Genomic DNA, 14,393 nt, shown 5'->3' with positions numbered 1-14,393 from the left:
GGAGATACGGAGTGAGCGTGGGTAGAGGGGTGGGAATGGGTTATGGGTGTAAGAGAAGTGACTGTGAGGAGACATCAAGCTGAGATGAGGAGATCATGTGAAAGGACAGACATTTAAAGAAATGAATGTGAAAGGAAAAGAAGACGCCGGACATGACGGGGTGAGTGCTCTGGGTTATTTGTGACAAGGTTCTCAACCCGCAGGAGCCCTCCTGCCGCTGTGGACGCCGGGAATTACACGGAACCCGAATGTGACGCCAAAGCGAGGGAAAGCTAACAGCCCGCCCAGCAGACCCAAGAAGAGCCGGACGAAAGACAGGACAGGTACGTGGGGTCGCGCAGGCATCGGGGTCTTCTTGTATGTGCAGATCACAGAGTTGTAGAGTTGATTTGGTGATCAGTGTGAGATCAGGCAGGTGGTAGGATGCTGAAATATTTAGAAGGGATGCCCACCTGTTGGCCGGTACGATTTAAAAAAAGATTTCCAAAGCGATCCTTGTATTGACTTTAACCATACAAAGGTTTATGTGTGTAAGAAAACAATCCCAATAATCAAAGTTGAGTTTTATAGACGTATATAAATACAGCAGGTCGTGTTGGTGAATGATTTAGCCGATGTATCTTACAGAAGGGTGCACAGCCGACCTTCACTCCCGCAGATGGCTCTCCCTGCATGGACGCCGAGAGACAGAGCAGAGGAGCGTAGACGAGAACGCTGAGCCGAGACAGGAAAGCCCGGCAGGTCTGCGGGCGGCTTTACTTTTGTCAGATCAGGGGAAATGCTCTGTTACGCGAAGACTAACGCTCTGCAATGCTTTGGCAGATCTTAAAGAAGAAGCGGATCTGATCCCGGGGGAAGCTGGGAGGTAAAGTCTTTTAACGCTGATGTTATTTTACTACGGTCTCCAACAAAGGCAGAAACACAGATATTCCAAACCCTATTATTATTGGACTGATGATTCCGTTTGCACATAATAGGGGCTTACTGTCGAGATGTGACATCACTTTCGACTGCCAGCTATTATGGCCGGCAACCCTATTGGCATAAAATGGGATTATTAGCCACAGGCATGGATGGAAGAGTGTTGGCAAGTAAAATATAACATTGTATTTTAGATTCTATTTGTTTGACACAAGAGTTAGTGTGGGATCTCCCCAATCACCGTAGGATTCCATCTATATTTTATATGAGTAAATATGAGGATTCACGGCCCCCAAAACTGGACAGTATCGTCAACGGATGGTTTCCTTAATATTCTGCCCAGTCTGGTTACAAGATCAAAATAAGGGAAATGCTTATAGTCGTACTCTTTCTACGTCGGCTCAATAAAAGGTATCAACTTCAACCGAGGATCCAAGTAGTTTGGGCTCATATTTTATTGCCCCCGGATTTAAAAAATCTTAAAATAACGGCAGAGCGACTTCCGCTAATGCGGTGCTTTAATCACAGGCAATATTCCCATGAATGCTTAAACACGTAAATGAATATAAAAATCTAAATATATGAAGAATTGTGTTGCTGACACACTGCCCGAGCCGGGCAGTGTGTCAGCAACACAATTCTTCATATATTTAGATTTTTATATTCATTTACGTTTTTCCTCAGACAAACTCTTGTCCCATACATGTCTCCATCATCTTCTGATAACGGCGATACCGGTCCGTGGCTGCGATCCATTTCCTTATCCCCGAGCATCCTACGCAGTGAGTAATTCCAATCGTGTTCCCGGCAGCGTAGTGTTGTGTCTGGCAGTGTTCTGCTGCCGCGTTATTGAAGCTAAGCCAAAATACCTCTTACACTTTCCTTACAGGCAGCGGGCTCCCCTGTTCACCGCACGCGCCCTCTATGCATCTTGGGCTCAGCCCGTCGCTCTTCTCCTCGCCCAGCGAGCATCTCCTTCATTCTGAATCCTCCCAAGGTTAGAGAGAGCTCAGAAATATTCCCACAGCCACGTGTGATTGATGACTGCAGGGATCCTAAGTCACAGGCAGAGTTTACTGATGTATTTTAAATACATGGGGCAGGGAGCCCCCCCATTACTATAAAGGAGACTCCTACCTATAATATGCATTGAAGTACATGTGATGGTTGCAGTTTCCCTTTGCGATACAGTTAAACGGGCAGCCATATGTCTGTGCATTATATGTAACTGTCCATGCTGGGCCGTGTAGGAAGAAGAATAATAATTGTGGGAGACAGGGCACCGAGTGGCGTTTGAGACTGTAGGTGTTGTTCTAGGTCTATGTATAGCCGAGATCAGCCCATGCCAGGTACACACCGCAGGTCCGTGACGGTGCCGGGCAGACATACTTAAGATAACGCCAGTTACTCGATGCGTAACAGATGCACGCGTGCGGTCGGTGTAATTTACGGCAAAGCAGGTGGAGGAATAAAGACCCAAGGGTTAGGTCAGCACAGGACCTCGGGTGCCGCAGATCAGGACGGATGTCAATAATGTTGTTTTTTTTTAAATGCATTTTTAGCAGTATGGCGTTACCAAGAAAAAGTGGGATCGGCAGTTAAACCGGAGTCCGGCGTTCTAGTGAAATCTGTGCAGAGATAGTAGGGAGTAGTCTGGGTGTAAATAAAGGGACAAAACTATAAGGAAGAATTTTAGGGAAGAACTAATTCTGCTGTTTCTTTCTTAGTTCTGTTCGAAGAGGTTCACCTCAGCTCCTGTTCCTCCCCTGATCTACAGGTAAGGAATCCATATCTTCCCTAGCTGCGTTCCTTACCTCCTACGCCTATCATAATAATATTCTTTATTAGTGTGTTTGTATGGTTGGGGTTGCACCTTTTGGACAATTACTTATATTCCTGTAAATTCTAATTATAGAATCACTCAGCCCGTATTTAAAAGCATCGATTAAATCCCGTGCCTTTTTTTTTCAGCGTAAATCTTTATGGCTTTGTCAGCGACAAATTCTTCTGCCGGCAAAAATAGTGATCGCGAATTATGCTCAGATCTTCAAAAACATTTCCTAACAACCCAAAGTAAAAGAGACATAACAGGCCCTTTGTTGGTCATTTACTGTCAGATATTTTACAATGGGAGGATGCAGAATGCAAATCAATGCCGATATTACAAGCTGAGAACAAAAACGAGAGGGGATGTTCGACTTCACTAAACCAGATTCTCCGACATCTACTAATTACTTTACTTGTGGGATTGTCAAGAGCAAAATCGGATCTCTTTAACATGCTCGTTAAATTGCTATACAGATCCCTAGTCTCTAATTAATGTTACTGGTGCGTCACGGTACTCTTACCCCATATATATATATGTGTATGTGTGTGTGTGTATATATATATATATATATATATCATGACTAAGGCTATGAAACCATATTTTCTGAATCAGGCCTTTATTAAAGAATTGGTAAACATAAGACCCCCAGTCTGGTTTTGGAGTTATAGCTGATATTAGTTGTTGTCTTGCTTAGTGGCTGAGAGTCCCGGAACTCACCATTAAAGTCACGTTAAAAGTCCAATGGCCGCTTGTGTCTCTATGTATGTTCTTAGTACGGGAAATACCTTTACGTGAAGCTGTCACCACTAACTAGGTATTTTTTTCTTCTTAAAGAGCGGAAAAGTAACGAGACAAAGATACTTCCAGGGACAAGGGCTGCGATGATCCGGGGATGATTTATCAGGACGTTAAATGAATTTTTTCCCCCCCTAAAGGATTCTTGTCTTCCTGCTGCTTTCACCATGGATCACAGTTACCAAACACAAAGTGAGAGCAACACAGCGAGTAGATGTCTGAAGCCCACTCGGGATGGGATGGATAGGGGGGATGACATTGTAAGACGCACCCAACAATCCCAGCAGAGAAGGGCGGAAGAAAGATGCGAGGTCAGGAGGCAACTGCTGAAGAAGGTGGGTTTTTCTAACATACCCCTGTTACTTTTAAGTATGTATCAGTCGTGTAAAGAACTGATCGGTGCCTAAATATATCTCGTACTTTTAAGTCCTTGTCCCAACAGGTACACACAAGTCATGGGGGAAGAAGGGGCAACTGTGTTTGCCCCGGCAGTATTAAAGCCATACCATATGGTGTGAGGTCACCCAAATGTATATGTCAACTGAATTTAAGATGCAATCATACAAATAATAAAAAAAATATATCCAATCATTCATAAGATTAGAGCTCAAAGCTTTTGCTGAAATCACGGATGCTGACGGGGTCTGTCTGCATTAATAATCTTTGCCTGAGACCATCAGCATTCCTTTTAACGTCTAGGGAGCTTTAATCGCAACCACAGCCATTTAAAAAATAGCTGCCGCCTGGGAGCCGCATCCCCGTATCCTCTTCTTTAACCTGCTCAATTTAGTTATTAAGTGTATTTATTTATTAAGTAAGCCGTGTCTCTATTGTTCCCCCGTGAAGGGTTAAGAGCAGCGGCAGCGGTATACTTACTGCCGGTTTCTGGATAAAACTCTTTTCAGATTTGAACTTCAGCCAATCGCTTGTATAAAATGTGAGAAAACAGGGACTTTGTGACCCAAAACATTCTCAAGCAAAGCCTGCTGAATAAAGCGTATAATCTATACGGTATTTCAGGAGATAGGGCCTCGAGGCTGTGGTTATGATTAAAGGGACAGTCTACCATGATGCACATGGGGGGGTTTAACCGCCTGAAAATGAATGCATTATCCATCGGGCGCTCTGGAAGATGTGACTATAGAATCAGTGTCTATTCTGCGTCCCAGGAGCCCTGCGCTAGACCCAGCGAAGAGTCCGGAAAAACAGGGAAAAGACATAAGAGAAGATCCCGCGGCTTCTCGCGGCTGCAGCAGCTCCGGAAGAAATGCGTGAACGGCTTTATTATGTTCTGCCGAGTGAACAGAAAACCTTATCTGAGGTACTGAGAAAGAATCAGATGTAGCCGGAATAGAATGGGGGAAAGTGGGCTTTGGGGGTGATGGCAGATTCTAGATAACCTCTATACTTCCGCTCAGTGCTCATCCCGGTACAGCGTCCACCACAGCCACCAAGGAGCTGGCAGAACTGTGGAGAGAGATGTCCGCTCAGGAGAGACAACCCTACTGGTGAGCGAGTGACAGAGGGGGAGACGGGGTTCATGGAGCGGGCGATGTGTCCCAAAGGAGCCTCCGTCCACCAATATAAGACAAATGACAGGCGTGAATATGCTTTGGCATATTCTGGATTAGGCTGACTGCTGCATAACAAGGGACCAATCATTCCCTGTAGCGCCGCGGCTCAATGGGTTAAAAAAAAAATCATGGAACTCCGCAAATCGGCCCATTAACACTGTAGAGGACGGTGCCAAGTCTGCGCATAGCTTACTTTGAGCTGGCGCTGGGTGCCGAGAGAAAATGTTTTAACTCCCCGGTGTCGCTCGGTGTTATCAAGGGCTGAGCCGGCCTGTATAACGCATAGGCAATGTGGGAGAAGACATCCTAGCGGGTTTGACTATGCATTATGCAGGGCCAGCTCAGCACTTCTTGCAGGAGAAGCTCTCCGGGGTTTGCCTTTCATCATGTTTAGCGATGCCGGTAGGATGAAGCATGCGAACGTATGGGTGGGCACTCTTAGTCCCTTCTAATCTAACAGCGGAGTGTGGTAAATAAATATAAAGGTGAGGTACATGATAGATAATATATATAACTAAATATGACCTTTCACCTGCACTCGTCTCTCTCCCCAGTGTTAAAGCGCTCCAGTTCAGTCTACTCCATGACCGTTTGGTAAAGAAACGATCTCCGTGCGCCTCCCAGGCCGACGTCTCTCCATTAAAGCCTCTTTCGGTGCTGCTGGCAGGGAAGACGCCGCGCCCCGCCAAACCCTGACCGTGGAAACGTTCCGCATAAACGTATTACTGGTTTTAATTCTCGGCAAACCTGGATTTCTTATTTATTCATTAAAGGCATTTTAGCGTTTCCATTGTGTATCAGCCCGGTGCTTCCCACACCGCGCTCTCCCTGCTCCGATTCTGAGCATTCTTAGAAAATGTATACATAGAAACATGGAGGATTTGATGGAGGATAAGAATTATTCAGCCCATCTATTCTGCCCTTTTTTCCTGATTTCCCCTAATCACTCTGGTCTTGACATCTACCACTTCTGCTGGCAGGCAGCTCCACTTATTTCCCAAACTCTCAGTAAAAACACAAAACAATACTTTATATTCCATCTAAGCCTCAGACCCTCTAGTTTTAGATTCTGATCTCTTTTTTCGTTTCTCCTTTTCCGTCTCCCGCTGTACATTTTAAGGGAAATTTTGGTGAGCAAACTACTAGTTTGGCCGTATAAAGCCTCCGACAGCTTATTAGTTAATAAATAAATACATTTGTCGCCTTAATATACGTTGTGGAGCTAATACATGATACGTGCCGCCAGCATGAAGATTTATCTTAAAATTTCACATGATGCAATATGGGAGATGAATTTGGAGAGCCAAACCCAGAGAGCTCCCAAGTATGCTAAAAGTCCCCAGGTATACCCACATTGAATGGCCAAAAAAATAACTGGGACAATTTTTCCCCTTTTGGTCCAATAGCACATCTTAGTAGCCAAAGTGCCATCTCCAAAATGACTCTGTCTACAGCCCACAGCCTGCCACTCTCAACATGGCCGCCTCCGCAAGACGGCTGGTTCGCCACTCCCCTAACCTGGCAACGCACTTGACATCCGCAACATGGCCGCCGCGTCGCGTCTCTTTTGCCACTCGCAATGTGGCCGCCGGATGTCGCTCTCCTGGTGACGCACTGACAGTGACCGGCAGCGTGAAGATGGCGGAGGGAGAGCGGGCGGCGGATACCGAAGGCGGTGGCTCTGAGAGCACCAGGGACAGGACTGCAGAGGAGTTAAAAGAAAAAGCCAACGAGTACTTCCGGGGTAAGAACTGGTTACCCCTAGAGATGTATGACTAAACTCTGCTGGGATCGCTGTGTGCACATGCTTAATGCCCGCATGTTCGCATGACGGGCACTGTGACCCTCCATATATGTATATATGTATATGTCTGTAATTACATGTATCTGTGATCATAGTCTGTATACAGCCATGCAATATAAAAGTATTTACCCCAGGGCTGGGCAAATCTCAGGAGCCATGACACCTAAAGTGTCATCAGTGACACCCACATGTAGGATTCTGTCCTGAGATCTTTATAACATCCGTTACTATAAAGTGATTCTTACACTTTAACCATTTCTGTTCCTACCGGACGGCTCTGAACACGTTAACCCCAAACCCCGCGTGCTTTTGGTGCCGAATCATTCCAAATGCCCCCTGTCACAATTATCTGGGAAGGAAAGAGGGTTTTTAATTAAACACGGAGCCGGCCACGAGTCTAACGCCTAAAAAATCCCAAAAGGTCCTGATTTAATGAACTTTATATCTCAGAAGGTCCGACGCCTGGCGCGGTAAATGTATGTTTTACCAGAACCGGTGATTAAATGAAATAAAATAAGTATTTTAATCAATAAATATTAATAATAATGATGAATAAATTAAATATTTACTGAGTATTGTAATACTTATTAATTTTGATTTTATGTGTTCATGGACTTATTCACTCACGTGTTGTGCCGTTGGAAGTGCATATGTTATATGAAGCAAAACGTGGTCTCGACCCTGGGCCTGAAACACGGACTGCCATCGACGTGTCTGACAGAATGTACTCGGCGAGCGAAGTGAGCTGGACAGTCTAGTGAAAAGAGTTTGACTGGAGTCCATCATGTGATATTTTGGGTGACTTTCCCAGCTCAAACACCTCACTGAGCTGATGCTTTATGGCAATGCTAATGAAGTCCGTTCCTCCATAGGCTTTCATTAGTAACGTGGTCCACCTGGGTGATTAAGACTGAGTCATTCTATTGTTCCCCACAGGCAGTATGATAAGAAGTCGGGGGTTTGTCTAGTAGATTGGGCTCAGATAACAGAGTGAGAACTCCAACAAATGGCTGATATGCAGCTTCCCTGAAACATGATGTGAAAACTTGAACCGGTGTAAATCAGCCCAATATTTTAAAACTTTGTTTTTAGTGTGTAAAAAAAAAAAAAAAAAATTTAATTCACGGGATACTTGCTGTAAGAGTAATTCTCTTGTTTGTCTCAATCCCTCAATGTCCAGTCGCTTCCAAATTATTTCATAACGAACCATGCCTATACAGAGTAATCCTGTTGTACCGCGCTGCTGAATATGACGGTGCTATAGAAAACGATAAATATTAATAATGACTCTAGAGTCATAAACACAGAAAGCACAGATCCACAACTGGCAAATTTTAACTAGTTTTGTGCTAAATACCGTATTGGCTCGAATATAGGTCGCACTTTCCCCCCCCACTTTAAGTCTTTAAAGTGGGGGTGGGGCCTATATTCGGGGTCTAGCGCCCGACGCCGGGGACATGCAGTTCTGGGCGCCGGGCAGGCAGCGGGGTTAGGATACAGATCCCCCGCAGCGGTGCAGGGGACCTGCATCCTACTCCCCGATACGCTCAGACAGCCTCCCCTGCCGGCACTTTCCACGGGGGGAGTGCCGGCATGGGAGATTGTCCAAGCGCATCGCGCAGACGTGCAGCGGGGATGAGCGTGAACGACCTCCACTGCCGGCACGTCTGCTCGATGTGCTTTAACAATTCCCACGGGGGGAGTCCCAGCAAGGGAGATTTTTAATGCACATCTTGCAGACGTGCCGGCAGCGGAGGTTGTTTCTGCTCGCATCGCCGCTGCCGGTGAACGTCTGCGTGAACAATCTTCATTGCCGGTACTTCCCACGGCGGAAGTGCCGGCACCGGAAGTGTTATGTGTAGATGTCCCCCGCCGGCCCCGCAAGACCCCGTGGAGTCTGCACCGGTAAGTCTGGTGGGGGGGGGGGGGCATCTTGGGGACAGAGTGGCAGTATATCTGGGGGGGGGGCGGCAGAAACCTTTTTCATTAAAAAAAGCACCTAACTTTTAGGGTGCGGCCTATATCCGAGCCAATACGGTATTAAAAACACTAACCATTAGCGTCCTGACTTCTGTATGGATCGGGCTGTTGGCGTGATGGTACGGTATATGTAGGGTCCATCCGTCTGTCCGTTGGAAGACGTGTCCGTATGGTTTCTGGTCCGCAGGCCTTTCATCGTTTTACTAAACTATTACTTGGGGAAAAAAACCTTCTCAGACTTCCTTTAATGTCCTTCTAAGCTCATAAATACATAAGAGCTGAGATGCGGCTGCACCGTTTAATGAATAATCCCAGCCTATCGGACCGTAGGGGCTTTTGGCCAAAACATGGGCAGTTTTTATCCAAGTCTGACTCCTAAACTCTGTGATTTCGAGTGAGTTGGGAAGCTCTGGAGGTCAGAAGAGATTTAGGAAGAATTTCCCCTGGAATATGGAATCTTGATATTTCTTTCTCGTTTCTCGTCTCCCCCAGTGAAGGATTATGACCGCGCTGTACAGTATTACACCCAGGCCATCGCCCTCAGCCCCGACACGGCCATCTACTACGGCAACCGCAGTTTGGCGTATCTCCGCACCGAATGTTACGGCTATGCCTTGGCCGACGCATCCCGAGCCATCCAGCTGGACTCCAAATACATCAAGGGCTATTACCGGAGGGCGGCCAGCAATATGGCGCTAGGGAAGCTCAAAGCTGCGCTGAAAGATTACGAAACGGTGAGACACGGAATGATAGAAATCTCCGTTTTTGTCACTGCGTCCCTGTGTCGTCTTTTATATATATATTTTTTGTCCTTTCTTCTGATTCCTGGGACATTCCCTGTGTTTGTCGGCTGTCTCTAACAGGTAGTTAAAGTTCGCCCCCACGACAAAGACGCCCAGATGAAGTTTCAGGAGTGCGGCAAGTTGGTCCGACAGAAAGCTTTTGAGCGGGCGATCGCGTGTGAGCAGCACAACCGCTCGGTAGTCGACTCCTTGGACATCGAAGGAATGAGTAAGAGATGGCGGGGAGAGCCGCGGGAGGGTGCAAGCCAATGTACGGCGGAGAGCTGCGTTTGCGGGGCTGAGGAAGAGACGCCCGACGTAATGTGCCGGGAAACCAAGTATCTTCTCGCGTCGTGCCGGGTTCGGTTAGGACGGTCCTGCAGTACTGAATCTATAGAGGGTGACGGCTCTCTTCTCTCTTCTCCCTTCTCACAGCTATCGAAGATGAGTATACAGGCCCGCAGCTACAGGATGGGAAGGTCACCTTGGATTTTATGTCAGAATTAATGAAGTATTATAAAGATCAGAAGAAGCTCCATCGGAAGTGTGTGTACCAGGTAAAGAAACGCGTTCGTGGTGTGGGGTCCGAGCAGGAATGGGCATAATTAATACAGAAATGATGAGCCCAGACGGGACTGTATCACGGCCGCGCGTTGTGTTACGTTGTGGCGTTGATGTTTCTTTAGTGTCGTGCTGATTCCTGGATGTATAAATATGTCTGTATTGCAGATCCTGGTACAAGTGAAAGAGATTTTGTCTAAACTCCCCAGTCTGGTTGAGATTTCTGTAGAAAAGGTTTGTACAAGTTACGCTTTTTACTAGTTTTTAAATTCCATTTCTTTCCCCCAGTTTTATTTCCGTGCTGATCCCCTCCCGTTGGTCACTTATTCTTATTTCCGTTATTTAATTTTTTTTGGGCAGTCTGAAAAGGTTACCGTCTGCGGTGATACGCACGGTCAGTTCTACGATCTAATGAACATATTCCATCTCAATGGTCTCCCGTCTGAGAGTAATCCATATGTATCCTTTTAATGGCTTCTATTGGTTTGTCCTCCCTTATTACTCTTCCTTTTCTGTTTGTGACACCTCGGGATACTTTCTCCCCTGATCAGTGCCCTTCCTGGGTGCTGAGTCGCGCAGGACCGTGTCATGGGAGGGAGAAGGGAAAATATTCCATCATCCTGCCAAGCCCTTTCCTGGTTATTACCTCGTTGCCCACGGCCCGTGGCTGTTTTTCTGAGCTCCTGCAGATATTTAACGGTGACTTCGTCGATCGCGGCTCCTTCTCGGTAGAAGTTATTGTGACTTTATGCGGCTTCAAACTTCTTTACCCGGCTCATTTCCACCTGCTGCGAGGTGAGCCGAAGCTTATCGCGTCCATATTACTAGTCGTGTTGCTGACAACGCATACTGACTCTCTCTATGAGCTGATTCCGCAACGTGTTCTCCTTCAGGAAACCACGAGACGGACACCATGAACCAGATGTACGGCTTCGAGGGCGAGGTGAAGGCCAAATACTCAACTCAGATGTTCCAGCTGTTCAGTGAGGTGTTCCAATGGCTGCCGTTGGCGATGTGCGTCAATCACCGCGTGCTGGTAAGGCGTAATAAATCCATAGTGTAAGGATTCTCGTAACGGTCTTTTTTTTTTTTTTTTAATATGCCTACTTTTGTTGTATTTTGCCTTCTCGGCCGGTGTATCCCGCCGACATACTTTATGAATGAAAGAGCGTGTGCTGTCTTTGCTGGAGATGTCAGAGTTCCAACTGAAGTGAAGTTTATTAGTATCTTTAATCAAGTCAGCAGAAATACTATCCTTTGAGATTTTTGATGGATGTTTTGGTTCTCGGGTACCCCAAACGTTCCAAGTTTTGGGTTCTAAGCTGCAGCGCAGGTGGGTCTGTGAGACTGATGTCCCAGCTGTTGCAGCCACCATTACTTCTAGAAATCCTGATTTAAAAATATTTTTGGTGGAAGTTGCTGTATTTCTCGCCCCGGGGCACGCTGTGACTTATTTTTGTGACATTGGCTCATTAAAGTTTAATTGGCTGGGTGCGGCATCATCCAGCTCTCTGCCTCGGGTAGCAGAATAAGTGGAACCTCCCGCGTTTGGGACTTTCACCGCATGTTCCATACACTGAATAGTCACATCTTTAAGAACAACCTTAAGATCATTATCAGAAAACATTTTGTGGGTCTATTCAGGCATAATGTGGGATTAAGGGTTTTGTTTGAGGTGCAGTTCCACCTACTCGGTTAAAGTTCAGCGTCCAGCACATAATTTGTGGCTCTTTTGAATGGTTAAAAACCTCCCCAGAATTCATTCTTTAACAGTGTAAAGGATCATGAATGAATGAGCAGTGTGAGAACGGTTTGTGTGTTCCGTACCCAGCGTGATTACACGTTATTGTAGACCTCATGAGCCCTGTCTGTGTTTGCTCCGGTAGATTATGCACGGCGGGCTGTTCTCAGACGACGGGGTGACTTTGGATCAAATTCGTAGTATTGAAAGGAACCGTCAGCCTCCAGACTCAGGTTAATAACTCATATCACTCTGTTTCCTTCATTGTTTCTCTTGCAGTTGCTTACTTTGTAAATACATTTAAATTTATTTCTGTAACTTCCTCCACTCACACTCGAACCTCTCTCTGACTCCGCCACACCAAAGCTTCCTTTTTTTCTCCGCAGGTCCCATGTGCGATTTATTGTGGTCGGATCCCCAGCCGCAGGTAATGTTTTTTGACCTCCTTGTCCGCTAAGGGCCAGAGTTGGTGCTTTCTGCGGATACGATGGGTAAGGTGCGTTTTTCTCTCCTAGGACGGGAGGTCTACCAGTAAACGAGGCGTGAGCTGTCAGTTTGGCCCCGATGTCACTCGAAAGTTCCTGGAGGAGAACGGCCTTGATTATATCATCCGCAGTCATGAGGTGAAAGCGGAAGGGTATGAGGTGGCTCACAATGGTCTGTGTGTGACTGTCTTCTCTGCCCCCAACTACTGGTAAGAGACCCCCCTCGGCTCGCTCTCAGTGACGTCTCCTCTGGGTTCACCCCTTTCTGAGTTTGTTTTTCTTTTCCTTCAGTGATCAGATGGGTAACAAAGGTGCATATATACATCTCAGCGGCTCCGACCTGAAACCCAAATTCCATCAGTTTGAGGCAGTGGTGAGTCTTGACGTGCCCTTGTATCAGTAAGAATTAAGATTCTAGTAAGCAGAGCCTATTCCTGCCTAAAGGGGACCCCCGGCCATTTTCTTTACTAATCTCAGCTTAAAATAAGTTGAGAAAAAATATTGGGCTGTTTTCTTTTTCAAAGCAGTAATATTTTTTTGCTGAATATAATGTTTTTGTGCAATTTCATATAAGTAGTCATTAGCCCTGTTTGTCGTAGCCCAGTCTGGTAGACGGACAATAGAATGGCTCTGTCTTAATAGACCGGGTGGACACCATGGCCAATGAAAGTCTACGGAGGAACAGACTTCATTAGCATTGCCATAAAGCATCAGCTCGGTGAGGTGTTTGAGCCGGGAAAGTCACCCAAAATATCACATGACTGACAGCAATGGCCGCCTCCGGGTCTGCTGATTAAGGGAGTTTATTGGAACAAAATTTCTGTATATAGCGCTGGATTTTATGCTCAGAGAAAAGCATTTTTTTACCTTAAATGCCATTTGCAGAGTATTCAGCCGTGTCTTTATTGATTGCACTTTGCCTCCCACAGCCGCACCCCAATGTAAAGCCAATGATGTACGCCAACTCTCTGCTGCAGATGGGGATGATGTAAGAGGAAGACGCTGCTGCTGGTGCAGTTACCCCCCGGAGGGGTAGTTGGGGGGGGGGGGGGGGGTGCTGGTTGCTGTCAGTGGTTTTCCCCATTTCCTTCTGGAGTAGGAGAGGTTACAGAGAAACAAGAGGAATATTTTTATTACTGTAAATGAGACACATATGAGGGGAAGGATCCGGGAACAATCTGCCACGTGTTATCTGGGCGTGTGCGTGTTTCGCTGTCTGCGAGTGACGTGTGGCTGGGCGAGTGTCAGGAACACGTGTGTGGCCGAGTGTCAGTGTATGTGTGAGGGAGTGTGTTGGCTAGAAACGCACAATAATCATACGTCCCCTTTCCCTCCTATATATCCTTACGTGTATCCCACCTTCCTGAAAACTTCTCATGTATACATCACCCATGCACTGTCTGTAATTTACAAGCTTCTAATAAAGTCTCCAATCAACATGCCCACTGTGCGTGTTTTAATTTATTTCTGTCAGGGCAATGCGGGACAAATAAAGTTCTTGTATTTGAATTCTACTCCTATCAGTCTTCTATGTAGTTTTTTTTTTTTTAACAAAAAACTTTATAAAACGTCCCTCTCTGACAATGACACACAGCCCTTTCTACAAACGTATGTGAATTTGGGCGCGTGCTGCGTTCGTTCCGGAGTCCGGCCTCCAGAAGAAATACATGGAAGAGCCGCCATTCAGCGTATGTGTGTTTTTTTCTTTACATTAATTTTAACCCTTTATGTAATTAAGCAACGTAATCTCTGCCGGAAAGTCCTGGTTATGTTACACCCCATTGGCTGTAATGCTCTGGTGAGGACACTAGATGGCAGCAGATGAACACTCAGTTACTGTAGCTTACAGGCCCTGGTTTGCTAGGCAGCCACCTGGAGGGAACGAGGATTTTCTATACGGAAGGAAGTACCGGCCCAGGACA

General features: G+C 46.3%; 1 protein-coding gene across 1 annotated transcript; it reads left to right on the top strand.

Annotated features, from left to right (window-relative positions):
* The first annotated feature begins 6,741 nt into the window (after window positions 1–6,741).
* Window positions 6,742–13,463, top strand: LOC149280217 (serine/threonine-protein phosphatase 5-like). Its single transcript, XM_089500690.1, has 13 exons — window positions 6,742–6,862; window positions 9,395–9,636; window positions 9,766–9,913; window positions 10,120–10,241; window positions 10,414–10,479; window positions 10,606–10,704; window positions 10,935–11,040; window positions 11,139–11,281; window positions 12,132–12,219; window positions 12,373–12,413; window positions 12,502–12,680; window positions 12,763–12,844; window positions 13,401–13,463. Exons 1-13 carry the CDS (start codon window positions 6,757–6,759, stop codon window positions 13,461–13,463), a joined length of 1,485 nt encoding a protein of 494 aa, XP_089356816.1. The 5' UTR covers window positions 6,742–6,756.
* The last annotated feature ends 930 nt before the right edge of the window (window positions 13,464–14,393 follow it).

This window comes from Sceloporus occidentalis, unplaced genomic scaffold (genome assembly GCF_023333645.1).
Source record: "Sceloporus occidentalis isolate IW3139 unplaced genomic scaffold, rSceOcc1.0.p SCAF_157, whole genome shotgun sequence".
Classification (NCBI taxonomy): Eukaryota; Metazoa; Chordata; class Lepidosauria; order Squamata; family Phrynosomatidae; genus Sceloporus; species Sceloporus occidentalis.
This window is presented reverse-complemented; position numbering and strand designations above follow the sequence as displayed.